Genomic DNA, 19614 nt, shown 5'->3' with positions numbered 1-19614 from the left:
TCTACAAGCTCACACTGTGGAGCGAAGGGGCGCGTTGTGAGCTAAAGATGAGCTTGTAGATTTGCTATTTTCACTACTTCAGATCATCTGATTTCACCACTAATTAAACACTTTTTTTTTTTTAAATGGAAATTAAGATTTATTTTATTCGTGAAATATTTTGAGAAATGTTGGGGAGTTTTTAATCGAGTCGGTCGGACCCACGGTTCTCCAGAACCAGCACAAAAGGCTCTGCTCCGGCTCTGCCAGTGGGCCCTAAGCCTTTGGCCTAATTAGCCCAAAGTGCCCTCACCTGTGCAATTTACAGCCTCAGCCAATTGATTGCCATGGCAACCCCCATGGGGGGGGGAGGGGGGATCTGTACCCGGATATGATTAATATTATATATCTTTTTTTCCTACCAATGCTGTCATGGCCGTACCTTAAAGCTACCTGATTTATGACAAAAACTTAACTTGAATAATAATCACTATTATGGGTCCATAAAACATTTATTCAGCTCTTTTGAATGCATTAATTGCATACACTATTCGGTGATATATTTTCTGCCTATTCGGGCTGAAACCGAATAGGCCGAAAATGCATTTTTTAGCCATTCTCTGCCGAATATTCTCTGCGGCCGAATATTCGGTGCATCACTAGACTCGACCCATTAAAAACGGGTCTGTGACTGTTTGGGGAATATTACATTTAATAACTCGGTTTAATAGTAACTTATGAACACAACCGTCCACAGGTGTTTTCTCTCTTGCGCATTGACGTCTGAAACACGAACGTTTGTGTTTTCCAAAATGTTGAGAATTGCTTTCCCCATAGACATGTAGCAATGTACGTCTGCTGTGATTGGAACCCAAACGCCCGCCGGGCTACAGACAATGCCACGCACCACTTGACTTGACCCACTTACTTCCAGATAGAAGGGTGCTGTTTTGTGCTGGGGGAAAAAAAGTACTTGCATGTTTTACTTAAGTAAAAGTATCAATACTACTCTCTTTTTCTTTTACAAGTGGAAGTCCGGAATTCAAAATCTACTTAGTTAAGTACGAAAGTATCGGCATTGAAATGTACTTAACCCATTTATTCCGTCTCGATACATTTTCTGAAAAGAACAATGTTTCTATGTCAGTGGTTCTCAAACTATTTCATGTCAAGGACTCCTAGAATGATATGTAATTGGCCGCTGACACCATCTCAAAATATGTTGCTCCATTGACCTCCCCAAGCAGCAAAGATTTGAGTTAAAAACGTTCTGCTCTGAAAGAGTATATATTCAAAGACTTGCAACACATTTTCAGGATTTCTCAAAAATAGCAGACCTGCTTGTAGATCTGCTATTTTTCAATAGCTAAAGCATAACATTAAAGTACCAAAAGTGCTAAGTATGCAGAATGTCCTCCTTCAAGTGTACAGTATACTTACGATAAATGTACTTGGTTTCCTTTCCTCCACTGCACCGGGGGGGAGGGAGGGAGGAGGAATGGCTTCTCTTTGCAAACGGGGTTAGTGTTACAGATATGCATTTCTCTGTGTTTTTTTTTGTCTGAGCTCATCCTTTTCATACAACATACACTAGCTGACCTTTTCGTTTTAACCCCTTTTGGGCAGGAACCCCTTTTGGTGTTAGAATCATGCTATGCTTTAGCTATTGTAAAATAGCAGATCTACAAGCTCGTAGCGCGCCACCGAGTGGCGCGCTACGAGCTTGTAGGTTTGCTATTTTTGAAAAAAATCAAAGAACCACTGACACAGAAACATAGCTTTTTCAGAAAACTGTCAGGATGTAGAAGACATTTTTAGAATCTGATCTCGGGTCAGAATGGGTTAATACTCTCGCAGACCCTCAGGTCGGTCGCCAACTTGCTGTAAATGCTGACGGATACTGATGTACTACAGTGAATGCAACTGTACACTTGGGCTATAGTCGGTGTTTCCCCTAGTCGACTTGGAAACTGATTGTGTGGGGAGGGGGGGGGGGGGGGGGGGGGCGTTGTCTTTTGCGGTTATTCAGTATTTCAGCCGTGACGTGAGCACGAGAGATACTTCCGGGTCCTACTTTTGTGTCCCCGTAGAGTTATGCTGTGACGCTCCGTCGGACTAAATCTGAGACGAAAACAACCACGAAAGTCTCATTTTACCGCTTTCCTCGCAACAACAAAGCTGCTGCTCTCCCAAATCTGGCTGTGACAGGCCGTCTGGCCCCACACTGGATACTGTCGCCATTTTATTTCATTGTGTCAACTAAATCCTCATTAATGCAAACTAGATTCAACATACTCAATATGCCCCCGAAATATTTTACTGAGCAAATGGACTGTTACCACCTTCAATAATACTGATAATAATAGTCTTTATTGTCTCCACATCATATCATTTTTTTGTCATCGACAGTACACTTGTACAAAACATTAATAATTCTACTCGAGTTGGAAGCATTCAGACCCATTTTAACCCTCAATGGCTTCCTTTCTGAAAAATAACGTCACTGTGAAAAGATTCACGCGTTTAGATATTCTATTTACAATGAGATGTGGACGGGAGCTGGTGCCACTTGGACCCGGACGTAACGTAGCACTACAAAATGACGTCTGACTTAAATTGTGAATAGTCAGATACTGTAAATCAGTGGTTCCCAAAGTGGGGTCCTTGAGGGAGTTCCAGGGGGTCCCCCCAGCTAAATGAGAGTCTGGAACCAAATGGACCCTTTTGGGTCTGTAACTCTTGAGAGTGTACAAATGGAGCTGGAGCGAAGGGGGACTTTTTTCTTTTCTATTCTTTTTTTTTACCAACTGTGACCTACCACTGTCACCCCAAAGTGAAGCGACAGTGGAATCAAGTATCTTCAAGTTTGAACGCATCTTCTTCATCTTCAGTCCCCAAGCCTCTAGCCTGGTTTTGGCCTTAATATTATAACGCAGATTCACTCTCTCTTCCTCCAGACAGCGGATTCACTCTCTCTTCCTCCAGACTGTGGCCTTGGGGTTAGAGTGTCCGCCCTGAAACCGGGAAGTTGGGGTTCGACCCCCGGGCCGGTACACCATTTAAAATTTAACCGGTTCGTTTTTTGACGCACGCGACGGAGACGCAACGCGCCCGGTGGAGCCCTGGCGTAACATAGAAACATGGGGTTTATCAGAAAACTGTCAGGATTTAGAAGACATTTGTAGAATCGTCCTCGGGGTCTAAAATGAGTTAACGGGGAAGTTCTCATTAGTAATTTGTGCGACTTCTGCTCGGGTGCAATTGAAAATGCACACCGGGGAGGTTATGTTTTTTTAATCGAACTGCACAACTGAGGAGTTAACTTTTTACCCCCTCAAATCTATCCTTTTTTTTTTCTCGTATCCGTCTTGTCAAGAGAGACACAAAACGGTCCATCTGCCTGGCTCAGCGTTGTGGTGAACATATCAATGATGTAAATAGGTTTTCAATGTAATGAGTCCCGGGATGCAGGGACGGTCTTTTATAGGCGATTCACACTGAGAGACCGTCTGAATCCGTGTCATTTGAACCGTTCCCGAATACGGCTGCCTGGTCCCCGATGGCCGTGATTCACATTGCCCCGAGATTCAACAGCAGCACCCGGGTACACTTGCATAACACACCTTAATCCTCCAGATGGCGGTGTGCTTGATGGCTGGCGCGCGCGGTCAGGCTTTCGTCTAAGCTAAAGATTAGCTTGCATGGAGCTAACAAGCAAACTTTGCTGCTGTAGTTGCCACAGTGGGGGAATCCATCTCTTTATTTTTTGAACTCGGCTGTTGGGTCTTTTTGTTAGTTTTTATAATGTATAATACTCCCATACGGCAGCGGCTGTTCCTGCTTTTCTCCACTCGGGGTTCTGCTCGAGGACAGTGGAGGAGCAACAGGCTAGCACTGCTGTGGCTAGCAGCCTGCACTGTGTCTGTGCCGGACTGCCGGTCTGTGCACTGCTGGATGGAACAAAGTACTGGAGTGGCGTAGCCTACTGGAATGGAGTGCTTGGATCGCTGTAGTCTTGATATCTGATCCCTGGATCAGATCGTGGCATCCCTAGAGGGAACGTTGGCCAAAAACAATGGCTGTGCTTTTGTAAAGGTTGTAGATTTGCAGCTTTGAGATTTGCAGCGCAACAAAAGCTAATCCATGCTAATGTATGACGGATGTACTTTATTAATGTCTTTTAACGTCATTAATGTCATGAAATCTTTAACCCATTCTGGACGGGAACGCCTTTTGGTGTTTTACGCATTATGTTATACGTTAGCTATTGAAAAATGGCAGATCTGCTATTTTTGAAAAATCGTGAAAATGTGGCGCAAATCTTTGAATATTATATTCTTTCAGAGAGCACGTTTTTAACTCAAATCTTTGCTTCTGGGGGAGGGTCCCTGGAACAACATAATATTTTCAGATGAGGGGTCGGCGGCCAATTACATATAACTTGTGGGTTGTCCTTGACATGAAATATTGAGCACCACTGATACAGAAAACGGTCAGGATTTAGAAGACATTTTTTTTTAATTTCGACGTCTGAGCCTAATAAATGGATTAATAACATCTGTCCTCTCCTCTCTCCCCAGCAGCAGCCAGGTCTGATCAGCAGAGTGACGGACACGGTGAAGAGCATCGTCCCCTCGTGGCTACAGCGATACTTCAACGGCGGGGAGGGGGCCGACGGCACGGAGCAGCCCCCGCCCCTCCCCCCTCCTCCCCCCAACGGCGGCGGCGGCCACGAGGAGGAGGAGGGGCCGCCTCCCGTCGATGGGCGGGACTCCCCGGAGCCCAGCGCCACTCACACAGGTGAGACAGGTCAGGTCGTCACGATGTCGTCATGACAAACCACTCACACAGGTGAGACGGGTGAGGTCGTCATGATGTCGTCATGACAAACCACTCACACAGGTGAGACGGGTCAGGTCAACATGACAAACCACTCACACAGGTGAGACGGGTGAGGTCGTCACGATGTCGTCATGACAAACCACTCACACAGGTGAGACGGGTGAGGTCGTCATGATGTCGTCATGACAAACCACTCACACAGGTGAGACGGGTCAGGTCAACATGACAAACCACTCACACAGGTGAGACGGGTGAGGTCGTCACGATGTCGTCATGACAAACCACTCACACAGGTGAGACGGGTGAGGTCGTCACGATGTCGTCATGACAAACCACTCACACAGGTGAGACAGGTCAGGTCGTCACGATGTCGTCATGACAAACCACTCACACAGGTGAGACGGGTCAGGTCAACATGACAAACCACTCACACAGGTGAGACGGGTGAGGTCGTCACGATGTCGTCATGACAAACCACTCACACAGGTGAGACGGGTGAGGTCGTCACGATGTCGTCATGACAAACCACTCACACAGGTGAGACAGGTCAGGTCGTCACGATGTCGTCATGACAAACCACTCACACAGGTGAGACGGGTCAGGTCAACATGACAAACCACTCACACAGGTGAGGTCGTCATGATGTCGTCATGACAAACCCCTCACACAGGTGAGACTGGTGAGGTCATCATGACAAGCCACTCACACAGGTGAGACGGGTCAGGTCATCATGACAAACCCCTCACACAGGTGAGACAGGTCAGGTGTCCATCATGACAAACCCCTCACACAGGTGAGACGGGTCAGGTCATCATGACAAACCACTCACAGGTGAGACAGGTCATCATGACATACCTAGTTACCCGGGGTAATTGGTCCTTTGCCAGCTGCCTGGGCACCAAGGCTGTGGAATGCCCTGCCGCCTAGCCTAAGCTATGGCGACTTAAAACTAAGACTTAAATATATTGACAATTTCGTCAACAAAATAAATCTAGACTAAAGTGTTTGGGAAGGACTAGTGGAGAAGAGCTCCAGTAGAACTAAAAGAGGAGTCATTTTATGTGTTGCAGTCTGGAAATAACAGATGTTAAGTGCGACACGTTGTGAGCTTGTTGATTGGATATTTCCAGCATGCAAAATCAGCCATTACGACGCCATCATGGCCCGAGGCATTTTGCAGACGCTCTTAACACTATCGGCGCCGGGATTTCTTTCAAAATAGAAGCTCGGGGTGCTGGGCAGATATGGCAGCTTTTACTCTTGAAAGCCGGTGGGCTTCCTTTTTTCCGTGCAAAAACCGGGAGGCATAATGTTGCTTGCTTTAACCTTACTATGATTACAGTCGAGTCTCTCTAGAAGTGTTAATATTCCGGTCAGAAATGACAGAAGTATATCCATGTGGTCAAAACCACGGAGAGCTCCCTAGATTACGCGTGGCGAGCCTTTCTTTCTGAGTGCTAAACAGGGAAGTGAAGGGCAGCGCGCATGCGCGAAAAGCAAGGAGTACATTGCAGAAGGATAGGCCAACCCCCAAAAAAAATCTGAATATTTTTTTCCCCCCCGTTTGATATTGATGAAAAAGCGCTAGGACGTGTGTGTAGACGTAGTCGCACTCAGTCGGTTGGGTTAGCTATGGCTTTTCCACACATCGTACGCTCTAAATGTGTTGACCCATTCTGGGCGGGAACCCCTTTTGCTTGTAGGTCTGCTATTTTTCGAAAATCGCGAAAATGTGGCGCAAATCTTTGAATATATATTCTTTCTGTGAAAACTCACTCAAATCTTTGCTTCTGGGAGGGGAGTCCCTGGAACAACATATTTTCAGATGGGGGTCGGCGGGCCAATTACACAACTTTTGGGGCACCACTGATATAGAAACATGGGTATTTCAGATAAACTGTCCCGATTTGGAAGCCATTTTTTAAAGAATCGTCCTCGGGTCTAAATGGGTTAATCCACTGAACTAACCCTCTCTCTCTCTCTCTCTCTCCCTCTCTCTCTATCTCCCTCCAGAGCCTTCGACCAGTAGGGCGTCTCTAAACTTCCAGGACGGCGCTCTCTCTCGGCCGCCTCTGAACCGCTCCCACCACCACCACCACCTCCACTTCCCCCCGCTGGACGCCTCCTCCCCCGTCGCCCCCCCGCCGCCCAGCAGCCTCTTCTCCCCCCTGCCCTCCACCTCGGCCGGGGCCCACCACCACCACCACCACCCCGGGGTGGGGCCCTTCTCCCACGGCTTCTCCCTGCCCTCCACGCCCCCCGGGGGTCCCGGCGGGGTCTTCTCCACGGGCTTCTCCCTGGTCAAGGAGATCAAAGACAACCTGTCGCAGCACGAGGACGACAACATCTCCACCACCAGCGGGTTCTCCTCCCGGGCGTCCGAGAAAGGTACCGTACCACCGGGCGGGGATCGAACCCTGACCCTCCGACAGCGGTTACCGTACCGGGGATTAAACCCTCATAGTCCAGTTTTGGGTGAAGAGGTGACCACCGTAACGGTGGTTAGTAAAAACAGGTGTGTTTTGGGTGAGCGGTGAGTCTCTTACCACCGCGGCTCAGTGACGTCATGTTGTAGTTTTAGTAAAAACAGAGAGGTGTGTTTTGTGTGAGCGGTGAGTCTCTTACCACCGCGGCTCAGTGACGTCATGTTGTAGTTTTAGTAAAAACAGAGAGGTGTGTTTTGGGTGAGCGGTGAGTCTCTTACCACCGTGGCTCAGTGACGTCATGTTGTAGTTTTAGTAAAAACAGAGAGGTGTGTTTTGGGTGAGCGGTGAGTCTCTTACCACCGCGGCTCAGTGACGTCATGTTGTAGTTTTAGTAAAAACAGAGAGGTGTGTTTTGGGTGAGCGGTGAGTCTCTCACCACCGCGGCTCAGTGACGTCATGTTGTAGTTTTAGTAAAAACAGAGAGGTGTGTTTTGGGTGAGCGGTGAGTCTCTTACCACCGCGGCTCAGTGACGTCATGTTGTAGTTTTAGTAAAAACAGAGAGGTGTGTTTTGGGTGAGCGGTGAGTCTCTTACCACCGCGGCTCAGTGACGTCATGTTGTAGTTTTAGTAAAAACAGAGAGGTGTGTTTTGGGTGAGCGGTGAGTCTCTTACCACCGCGGTTCAGTGACGTCATGTTGTAGTTTTAAAAAAAACAAAGAGGTGTGTTTTGGGTGAGCGGTGAGTCTCTTACCACCGCGGCTCAGTGACGTCATGTTGTAGTTTTAGTAAAAACGGAGAGGTGTGTTTGGGTGAGCGGTGAGTCTCTTACCACCGCGGCTCAGTGACGTCATGTTGTAGTTTTAGTAAAAACGGAGAGGTGTGTTTTGGGTGAGCGGTGAGTCTCTTACCACCGCGGCTCAGTGACGTCATGTTGTAGTTTTAGTAAAAACAGAGAGGTGTGTTTTGGGTGAGCGGTGAGTCTCTTACCACCGAGGCTCAGTGACGTCATGTTGTAGTTTTAGTAAAACGGAGAGGTGTGTTTGGGTGAGCGGTGAGTCTCTTACCACCGCGGCTCAGTGACGTCATGTTGTAGTTTTAGTAAAAACGGAGAGGTGTGTTGCGGTGAGTCTCTTACCACCGCGGTTCAGTGACGTCATGTTGTAGTTTAGAGATGTGTTGTGTGAGCGGTGGGTGACCACCTTCTCCACTAGTCAACATAACATTTTAATCTAGATTTATTTAGTTGACAAAATTGTCAATATATTTAGCCTTAGTTTTAAGTCGCCATAGGCGACAGCGACATCATGTTGTAGTGTTCGGTGGTCAATCTCTTCACCGAAAACTTGACCGTTATAGACCTTAACCTTCCGACAAAGCTATCCGTGGATTAGTGCTGTACAATTAATTTAAAAAAGTTCGTTCATCTAGATTCAGTCACCTGTGCGATCTCATTTCTACATTTGAGCTAGAATGTTGCAGCACTAGTTGGCTGTCGGTTACTGTTTATGTTTTTGCTACAAGAGAGAGACTTTAACCCATTTAGGGCTGGCGTCGAAATTAAAAATTATATATTCTAAATCCTGACCTCATGTTTATATGTCAGTGGTGTTCAATATTTCATGTCAATGACCCCACAAATTATATTTAATTGAAAAAATATATATTCAACGATTTGCACTACATTTTCACAGGTTTAAAAAAAATAGCAGACCTACAAGTTCGTAGCTGTGGGTCTGCTGTTTTTCAATAGCTAAAGTATAACAATGCTTAAAACGCCAAAAGGGGTTCCTGCCCAGAATGAGTTAAGAGAGGTGTAAGTCTTGGGCGTGCGTGCGTGCAGAAAATTCCTGGAAATATTTAGAAATTAGAAAAAACTTTTTTTCCAAGTGGAATTTCTTAAATGAAATGGAAACCTCCAAAAGCTCCAAAAACTGTTACTTCTCAGGTTTTCAAATTCAATAATAGCAAAAGTAGCAGATCTACAAGTTCAAAATGTGTCTCAATATTGAGCTTGTGGATCTGCTATACTTTTGATGCTTTTGTGTCATGCTGTTAAATTCACACACGTTTATTTTGCCATTTTTGCAATTGACTTGGATGGCACATGACTTCACGGGCGGGGATTGTACGTACACGCAAAGCCACTCCAAAACATTAGTTTCTTATCTAAATGTGAAGTAATTATAGTATGGCTTAGTGTCATTTTAATAGCTTCAAGCGTATTTAGCTGGTTATCGGGATAAGCTCATGAATCACAATTGCTTTGCCCAGAATCAGATCTGAATCCTTGTCCCACTCAACATGGTCTCGCGTGGCCAGACGATTGCCTCCCACAATGTTCAAAATGCTTCCGTCGAACAGTCTGGAGCAACGGAAGCTCTGATCACGAGTGAAATATAGATGCTTCCGTCGTACAGTCTGGAGCAACGGAAGCTCTGATCATGAGTGAAATATAGATGCTTCCGTCGTACAGTCTGGAGCAACGGAAGCTCTGATCATGAGTGAAATATAGATGCTTCCGTCGTACAGTCTGGAGCAACGGAAGCTCTGATCATGAGTGAAATATAGATGCTTCCGTCGTACAGTCTGGAGCAACGGAAGCTCTGATCATGAGTGAAATATAAATGCTTCCGTCGTACAGTCTGGAGCAACGGAAGCTCTGATCATGAGTGAAATATAAATGCTTCCGTCGTACAGTCTGGAGCAACGGAAGCTCTGATCATGAGTGAAATATAGATGCTTCCGTCGTACAGTCTGGAGCAACGGAAGCTCTGATCATGAGTGAAATATAGATGCTTCCGTCGTACAGTCTGGAGCAACGGAAGCTCTGATCATGAGTGAAATATAAATGCTTCCGTCGTACAGTCTGGAGCAACGGAAGCTCTGATCATGAGTGAAATATAAATGCTTCCGTCGTACAGTCTGGAGCAACGGAAGCTCTGATCATGAGTGAAATATAAATGCTTCCGTCGTACAGTCTGGGGCAACGGAAGCCCTGATCATGAGTGAAATATAGATGCTTCCGTCGTACAGTCTGGAGCAACGGAAGCTCTGATCATGAGTGAAATATAGATGCTTCCGTCGTACAGTCTGGAGCAACGGAAGCTCTGATCATGAGTGAAATATAAATGCTTCCGTCGTACAGTCTGGAGCAACGGAAGCTCTGATCACGAGTGAAATATAGATGCTTCCGTCACGTCATACAGTCTGGACTCTGGAGCAACGGAAGCTCTGATCATGAGTGAAAATATAAGTGCTAATTAGTGTTTGTCTCCACAGACGTTCCCACCACGTCCAAGACGGCGTCCATCCCCCAGCTGTGGTCTCCAGAGGCGGACAGAAGCCAGCAGCAGCAGCACCAGGCCCAGTCCAGCCTGAAGAAACCCTCCTTCAACCTGTCTGTGTTCGGAACCTCTTCTAATGTGAGCATCTCTCTCCCTCCACCACATCGACTAGGGGTGTCAAAAAAAAAAAACGATTCGAACTAGAATCGCGATTCCCGTTATGAATGATTACATTTTTTTTTAATTAGAATTTTTCTGGTTAGTTACTCGAGTTTTCACTACATGGTGTTTGTGATATGAAATGCAAGCTTACCCTAATCACAGTCATTTTCAAGTTACTGTAGTATAGTCACTTGGCTGGAGTAGATTGTGATGAAATCCTATGTATTGAATCGAGAATCATTTTGAATAGAGAATAGTTTTGATTTGAATCTGGAAAAAAAAATCGCAATTGAATCGTGGGACACCCAAAGATTCACAGCCCTAACATCAACCATACAACGTTAACCTGAAATCTTCAAACCCCCATCTAATCTCTTTCAACCGATTCCGTACATGGGACGTTCCCACACGTCATAGGGGTCCCAATCGACGCGTACATAGGACGTCCTCAAGACGTCTTGGCGCATTCCTCAATGATACCGGGCGAGATAAGAATATTCTGAATTTTTTCCCCTTTCTTTTGTCAGTTCGCCTTTCGGCTACCGTATGCCCCGCTCTGCACTCAAATTAGCTTAACGTTGAAAAGCTGGAATTTGCGCGATGGCACTAGTCTCTCAGTCAAATCTGGTCACATACGGAGAACACCTCCAAAACGTCGTCCAGAACTGTCATCACGCGGCGCTATAAAGCCCAACACACACACCGTCTGCGAACGCCGCGCGTCAAAACAGCCGCCATCCGTTATTTTCAATGAACCGTATCCCACACCGGCGGCGTCAGTTCACGCCTCGCCTGACGCTCCGATGCGCCGCTGTTCTATTTTCCAGGCGTTTTCCGCGCGGCCTCCATCCGGGAATCCGTGGGCGTGGCTGGCCAGCCGCGCGGTAGTGCTCCGTGTCCCGTGGGTGTTGCTGTTGCGGCTATGACGCGCGGCAATACTGTGCAGACGGTGTGTGTGTGTTGGGCTTAACGTGTTTCTCACGTACCTCTCACCCCCCAGGCCTCGTCGTTGAACAGCACCGTGCTGAACTCCAGCCGGCTGGGGGACTCTCCCTTCTACCCAGGGAAGACCACCTACGGTGGGGCGTCTGCGTCCAGGAGCGCCCGGCAGCCCCGCCCCAGCACACCTTACCAGGTGAGTCGATCTAAGATGCGCCACGTCTCTCTGTTGCAGTGTTGTAAGTAGTCCAAACTATAGCCCATTTATTTAGGCCCCCGACGTCGAACTAAATAAAAAGTCTTCCGAGAGAATATATATTCAAAGATTTGTGCCACATTTTCACGATTTTTCAAAAATAGCAGACTTGCAAGCTCGTGGCGTTGCCACCGCTCGGTGGCGCGCTATGAGCTTGTAGATCTGCTATTTTTCAATGGCTAAATAATGCTTAGTTAAAACCCGTCCAGAATGGGCAAGGAAACCGTTCGCCCTAGGGCATTCACTTCTAGTCATATTTACTGACTAGTTGTTTAACTACCTAAAAGAAAAAAGATCTATGATATTTGTTTAAAATTTGTCGCAAATATTTGAATTTACATTCTCTCAGAGCGAACATTTTTTCAAGTCAAATCTTTAGTCCTGACTTCGAAATAAATAAATAAAAGTCTTCTAAATCCTGTCGGTGGTGCTCAATATTTCACGTCAAGGACCCCCAGAAACTATATGTGTTTGGCCACCGACCCCCATCTGAAAACGTGAAGCAAAGATTTAAGAGTTAAAAACGTTCGCTTTGATTTGTTCACGATTTTTCTAAAATGGCTCATAGCGTGGCTACGAGCTTGCATATCTGCTATTTTTCAATAGCTAAATTATAACATAATGCTTAAAACACCGAAAGGGGTTCCCGTCCAGAATGGGCGTGTGTGTGTATATATTATACACAGGTAGAAGTTGAGTTAACAGAGTTATTTGTTTTTTTTGTGTTATTTTCCGCAGGCCCCCGTGAGGCGTCAGATCAGAGCCAAGCCGGCCGCGGCCCAGCCCTGTGGGGTGACCAGCGCCACCGCCAAACGCATCCTCCAATCGCTGGAGAGGATGTCCTCCCCGCTCGCGGTAAGAGACGCGCGCACACCAGTGTCGTTTTCGTCGACTAAAACTTCGCCGACTACCTTTTTCACTGACGAAAACTACATGGAAACTAGATGAAAACTAAGCTATGATGACTAAAACTAAGCTACATTTATTGAAAATGTCAACAGATAGAAAGTAGACTAAAATGCTAGGAAGGGACTAGTGGACATGGTTGCATGCTGAAAATAGCAGATCCACAAGCGCGATGCGTTGTGTGCTTGTAGATCAGCTATTTTCAGCAAGGATAAAAACAGTCGGCATCGAGGCCCGCCAAAATGCATTTTAGTCGACTAAATCACCTGTAGATTTAGTCGACTAAAATCTTATGATATTAAAGAATATTCAAGAAACTATGACTAAAACTAAAATCTAAAATTTGCTGCCAAAACAACACTGATGTAGTGCTAAATGTTAAAATCGTCACATTCAACCATATTCCTTATTCACCATATTCAAACGTTTGATCTGTTTCTCAAACACACACGCACACACGCACACACACACACGCGCGCTGTAGATGAAATTACAAGAAGCATGACTGAACTTAATTTAGAAATGATTAATCTGTTGCCGTCGCCGGTGTTTTCATACTCACGCCATCTCGTCTTCATCTAGCTGCTCATGTTTACGTGTCGCACATGTTTTCTGAGCCCCTTTTTTGTCGTTCTCAGGATGCTAAGAGAATCCCCTCGGCAGCCTCCTCTCCCCTGTCCACGGTAAGTCTTTAACCCATTCTGACCTGAGATCAGATTCTAAAAATGCTCTTCTACATCCTGACGGTTTTCATTCTGACCTGAGATCAGATTCTAAAAATGTCTTCCATGTCAGTCGCTCTTCGATTTTTCAAAAATAGCATTTTTGCTTTTGTGTTTCTCTGCAGTCACTGGATGGCACAAACCTAGACCGTTCACATTACCAAGTCAAACGGAAACGGGTGAGTCTACCATAACTAACTTCCTGTAACCACGTTGGTGGTTTGTTCCTCTCCTATCCTCTCCTGTTGTTCCTCTCCTCTCCTATCCTCTCCTGTTGTTCCTATTCTCTCCTGTGTGACACTCATGACGTTGGTTTTGTCGCTCACCTGCTATAAAGCTCGTTATGCCAATGAATTCCTCCTGTGTGTGTGTTGTCAGTGTCACTGCTGTTATGTCATGTATCCTATGCCAGTGAGTGAGGAGCCCCCACCAGGAGGACGTAGAGCCTTTGTCGTCCCGCCCTCCCAGGTTATATAATAATCTAGATGCCTTATTGGCAGCTGCAGTTAATTGGAGCGACCTCATTGGCACGACCTCATTGGCGGCTGCAGTTAATTGGAGTGACCTGTGTCACACTATAAGGCGGAAGTCAAGCGAAAGTGCTGAAAGCACGCTGCGTTCCGCGTGCGTCACAGAAGCTCCTCTCGGGACACGGACGCCCCAGGTGCTTCACCGCTGTGTGTGTGTGTGTGTGTGTGTGTGTGTGTGCGTGCGTGCGTGCGCGCCACCACTCTGCCACCCGATCGGTCCCCGTCTGCTATTTCAGGCACATGTCACCGCCTTGTGACGACGGAGAGAGAGAGTTATAAATTAAACATGGAGTCTGGTCTGAATGTGATTCAGATTTCAGAGCCACAGGGCGCTGTAAAAACCCGTTGGGAGAACGGGGGGGGATGCTTCCCCAGGAGTAGCCTGGGGAAGCATTCCTGTTTGGGTTCATGATCCGGTCGGGAGCGGATGATATCGTTACGTCATGTTGTAGTCATTGATTTGTAGTCATCAGGATGATATCGCTATGTCATGTTGTAGTCATTGATTTGTAGTTATTCAGGATGCTATGTCATGTTGTAGTCATTGTTTTGTAGTCATCAGGATGATATCGTTACGTCATGTTGTAGTCATTGATTTGTAGTCATCAGGATGATATCGTTGCGTCATGTTGTAGTCATTGATTTGTAGTCATCAGGATGATATCGTTACGTCATGTTGTAGTCATTGATTTGTAGTCATCAGGATGATATCGTTGCGTCATGTTGTAGTCATTGTTTTGTAGTCATCAGGATGATACCGTTGCGTCATGTTGTAGTCATATCAGTATGATATCGCTATGTCATGTTGTAGTCATCAGGATGATATCGTTGCGTCATGTTGTAGTCATTGATTTGTAGTCATCAGGATGATACTGCTACGTCATGTTGTAGTCATTGATTTGTAGTCATCAGGATGATACCGTTGCGTCATGTTGTAGTCATTGTTTTGTAGTCATCAGGATGATACCGTTGCGTCATGTTGTAGTCATTGATTTGTAGTCATCAGGATGATACTGCTACGTCATGTTGTAGTCATTGTTTTGTACTTGTAGTCATCAGGCCTGAACCTTCAATCTGGAACTTCCTTTTCCCTCAAACCGATCCCCCCCCCCCCCCATAAAAGCCGCAGACTACGAGAGAACGCTTTCATTGTTATTGAGATTTTTTTACTGTGTGGACATGACACACACACGCACGCGCACACACACACACACAGCCTGTAGACGTGGTGAACAGCCATGTCATTGTATGCGTCCCGCAGCACTTGCTGCGGCCCGTCTCCTGTCACTCACTGTGAGATTCCCGCCTGTTGCAGGCCCAGCCGACAGGGTTCTGTCAGGTCAGGGAACAGCTGTGTGTGTGTGTGTGTGTGTGTGCATTATTATTCACTTAAACCCTATATACATTTTGGCCATTTAAAAAAAAGCAACGCATTGTGAGCTTGTATATCTGCTTGAAGACACGTTCCATTTTGAATTCTGGCTCGTTGACTTGTACCAAGAGTGTTTCTCTGTCGCAGTACTGAAGCTTTCACTTCATTAAAACATGTCTGTGTATTCTCCACCCCTGGTTAAACGGTGCGGCAGTGAGTTTAACAGTCGTCTCCAGCTGTGACAGCTGCCTCTTCCACGTCCACGACAATGAGCTGTTGAACACCGAAACAGCCACGAGCTTCAGATACACACACCAGCTGCTGCTTCACTCTGGCTCAGAAGCACTGTTGATTTCCTCGACTAAGACGAAAATCAACAGTAGATTTAGTCGACTAAAACTAGCCTAAGACTAAAATGTGACTAAAACTAAATGGAAACTGTTCAAGAGACTACGACTAAAACTAACATTTTGGGGTGCATGTCTTTCCCCCCCCCGACACCAAAATAGCCGACAGGACAATGGTCCGAAATACCGTCTTTTTACTCCAAGAGTTCGACATGACATTAGACAGACAGACAAGTTCCCGCAATAGTCAGACGAGGCGTAGTTTAGACGAGTCAATAGCCCCACACGGGAGACACGAGAGAGGGGGGGAGAGAGAGAGAGAGAGAGAGAGAGAGGGGGGGGGGAGAGAGGGAGAGGGAGAGGCAGCACGTGTGTGTGTGTGTGTGTGTGTGTCCGTACACACTGGTGGAACCTGACTCCCAACAGCAGCACCCCCCCCCCCCTCCCCCGGAACGGGGAAAAAAAAACATTTACGCAAACAGTTGCTGAGATTGAGCAGGGTGGCAAAAACCTCCATGAATGTCCAAACGTTACTGTGTTGAAGTAAAGTGTCTCTCTCTCTCTCTCTCTTTTCTTTCTGTAACAAAATGACCTGATTTGGAAAGCTGTGGTTTTAATGAAGAGCTTTAAAAAAATCTGTGTCTGTCTCTCTCTCTCTCTCTCTCTCTCTCTCTCTCTCTCTCTCTCCCCTCCCCAGCTGGAGTGCAGCCCTCTGCCCCCGGTCCAGAGGCTGGTGGTCCCAGCGGTGGCCTCGGTGTCCGGCGGGAACCGCTCCGTGTCCTTCAAGCCCTCCCTCACCCCCGGAGGCATCGCCCCCCACCGGACCCCCTCCCTGGACCGGACCCCCTCCCTGCTGGACCGGACCCCCGGGGGCGTGGCCCTGCAGGACCGGACCCTCAGAGACGCGGTCAGACCCGTACGTCTCAGATCTACCTTACAACGTACAAAACTCCCCCTGTGGATGGACCTCCTGGGTTAACCCATTTAGACCTGAGGCCGATTCTTTAAAAAGAAAGTCTTCTGAAAAACCCTATGTCAGTGGTTCTCAAACTATTTCATGTAAAGGAACCCCAGAATTATATGCAATTGGCCACCGACTCCCATCTGAACCCTCCCCCCAGAAGCAAAGATTTGAGTTAAAAACATTCGCTCTGAAAGAATATATATTCAAAGATTTGCGCAACATTTGAATGATTTTTCAACAAAAATAAATAGCAGATCTACAAGCTCGTAGAGTGCCGCGCCACGAGCTTGTAGATCTGCTATTTTTCAATAGCTAAAGTATAACATACTGAACACCAAAAGTGGGTTATCGTCATAAATGGGCTAAGAATTCCCCCCGAAAGTGGATGCTAGGGTTCATGTGGTTAAATATGAACCTGTGTTTTGTTTTTGTTTTTCAGCCCTCAAGACAATCACCCGTCATCCCCGAATCAGAGCCGGGTCCTTCTTTCAGTCTAAGGTATTGTTAGTTTAATTCTTTCTTTCACATGATTAGGGGGTGTCATATCCCAGGTCTGTCTGTGTGTGTGTGTGTGTGTGTATATATATACATACATACACACATACACGTACCCCGACATATACTCCGTCTATATAATGGTTGAGTCCCACAGCAGCGCTTAATATAGGTTAAAAAATAAAACAATATTGTGCATCTCCAATTCTGAGTAATGGTGATGGCCATGTCTCATCGTGGCTACGTGTGTGCGGCCAGCAACTCACCAACACTGGTGTGCGCCCTTTCCCGTTTTGTCTACCTGAGGTCTTATAAGGCCTTAAACGGTCTTACATTTTACTTTCAAAATGGTGCAAGAACCCCGTGTCTTATGTTGCGTTCACACGGGGCAGACACAAAGACAGTCTACCGTCCATTGTCGATGGAAGCACAGCGACATGAAGATGCAAAGACACAGTCTACCATTCGTTGTCGATGGAAGCACAGCGACATGAAGATGCAAAGACACAGTCTACCATTCGTTGTCGATGGAAGCACAGCGACATGAAGATGCAAAGACACAGTCTACCATTCGTTGTCGATGGAAGCACAGCGACATGAAGATGCAAAGACACAGTCTACCATTCGTTGTCGATGGAAGCACAGCGACATGAAGATGCAAAGACACAGTCTACCATTCGTTGTCGATGGAAGCACAGCGACATGAAGATGCAAAGATGCCTCCGACGTGTGTAGCTGCTGCAAGCTACAGCAGCTACAAATACGTTGAGCTAGTTTCAAGCTGACTGCAAAGACCCCGACTGTCCCTGTGTTCCAAGTGTCGATTTTGTCGGACTAAAACCAAGACGAAAAATGTCTTGTCGACTACATTTTTCCACTGACGAAAACTAAATGGAAACTAAGCTATGATGACAAAATATACTGACAATTTCGTCGTCAACAAATAAAAACTAGACTAAAATGTTATGAAGGGACTAGTGGACAAGGGATCCAGTATAAGTCATTTTACACTTAGTTAGAAAATAGCCGACGTGTTGTGAGCTTGTATATCAGCTATTTGTAGATCGTCTATTTTCAGCAAGTGTAAAGCAAAAATAAACTAGAATTAAAAAAAATCACTACAGTAGTACAGTAAGTAGTGCATCCCGTGGATGCAGAGGTCGTTGTTTTATTAAAGGACCACTTCACCACTTTTCAACCTATCTTCATATAATAGGTCCTCACTAATAATCATGAAAGAAATGGTGCAATTCTTTTCTACTCGGTCTGTGTCTCATAGGAGGGCTGTGGGCAGTTCAGAAACCGTCTTCCAGTGACATCATCGATGGGGAATACAAGCAAATGAAAACTGCAGGCTTTCTAGTCCTGAAAAGTTGCAATGCGAAAATGGAAGCCATCATTCTTCTCACGATAATGAAAATCTAAACATTTTTGTAAAAAAGAACTTGTTTAAAGAAAAAATCTGCCTAATGACGATGTCACTGGAGGACGGTTTCTAAACTGCCCACACCCGTCCTATGAGACACAGACAAAAAAAAAATCGTGCTGTTTTTTTCATGATTATTAGTGAGGACCTATTATATGAAGATAGGTTGAAAAGTGGTGAAGTGGTCCTTTAACTATATATAGTTAAGGGATGCAAAATACACCCTAATATCATAATCTCTGCCTTTGTGTTGTTGTTGTTCTGCAGCTCGACCATCTCCGTGGGCCCGGCCTACCCTCTGTCCAGCACCCCCGCGGCCAGCAGCGCAGGCTCTGGAGGAGGCAAGATGAAGAGGGAGAGGACCTCCACGCGGCCCTCCTCCAAACGCCCCGACGACCAGGACGTAAGGCCCTCCGTCCGTCCGTTTTTACTTCTTGGAATTCTTGGCTCTTTCGACCCATTTTTGGACGGAGGTTGATTTAATTTCTGACCCGAGATCAGATTCTAAAAATGTCTTCTACATCCTGACAGTTTTCCATTCTGACCCGAGATCAGATTCTAAAAAAAATGTCTTCTATGTCAGTCGCTCTTCGATTTTTCAAAAAAAATAGCAGACCTACAAGCTATTTTTCAATAGCTAAAGCATAGCATAATGCTAACGCCTCTGTTTCTATGTCAGTGGTGCTCAAACCTTTTTGTTGTCAAGGACCCCTAGAATTCTCTCTTATTGGGCCACGGACCCCCATCTGAAAATATGTAGTTCCAGGGACCTCCCCCAGAAGCAAATATTTTAGTAAAAAAATGTTCGCTCTGAAATATATATTCAATGATTTGCGGTTTTGCGACACATTTTTACGGTTTTTCAAAAATAGCAGACCTGTAAGCTCGTAGCTATGGGTTTGTAGTTCTGCTATTTTTCAATAGCTAAATTATATTATAACAATGTTTATGAATATGTATATG

The 19614-nt window shown here is 46.0% G+C and overlaps 1 protein-coding gene across 3 annotated transcripts in view; it reads left to right on the top strand.

Moving 5' to 3' along the window:
• Positions 1-19614, top strand: part of nup153 (nucleoporin 153) — a 51436-nt gene that overhangs the window by 14224 nt on the left and 17598 nt on the right. For 2 of the 3 annotated variants that reach the window (XM_080788017.1, XM_080788016.1), the window contains exons 2-11: positions 4560-4779; positions 6835-7209; positions 10528-10670; positions 11695-11829; positions 12628-12744; positions 13434-13478; positions 13643-13696; positions 16464-16682; positions 17170-17228; positions 18919-19054. In XM_080788017.1, coding sequence (XP_080644143.1) covers positions 4560-4779; positions 6835-7209; positions 10528-10670; positions 11695-11829; positions 12628-12744; positions 13434-13478; positions 13643-13696; positions 16464-16682; positions 17170-17228; positions 18919-19054 — 1503 coding nt within the window. The remainder of the gene's footprint in view (positions 1-4559; positions 4780-6834; positions 7210-10527; positions 10671-11694; positions 11830-12627; positions 12745-13433; positions 13479-13642; positions 13697-16463; positions 16683-17169; positions 17229-18918; positions 19055-19614) is intronic. The other variant, XM_080788018.1, reaches the window with a different exon arrangement.

The sequence above is a fragment of the Protomyctophum bolini genome (genome assembly GCF_963924005.1).
Source record: "Protomyctophum bolini genome assembly, chromosome: 17".
In the NCBI taxonomy this organism is placed as follows: domain Eukaryota; kingdom Metazoa; phylum Chordata; class Actinopteri; order Myctophiformes; family Myctophidae; genus Protomyctophum; species Protomyctophum bolini.
Note: the sequence above shows the minus strand (reverse complement) of the source record. Positions and strands in the feature narration are given on the sequence as shown.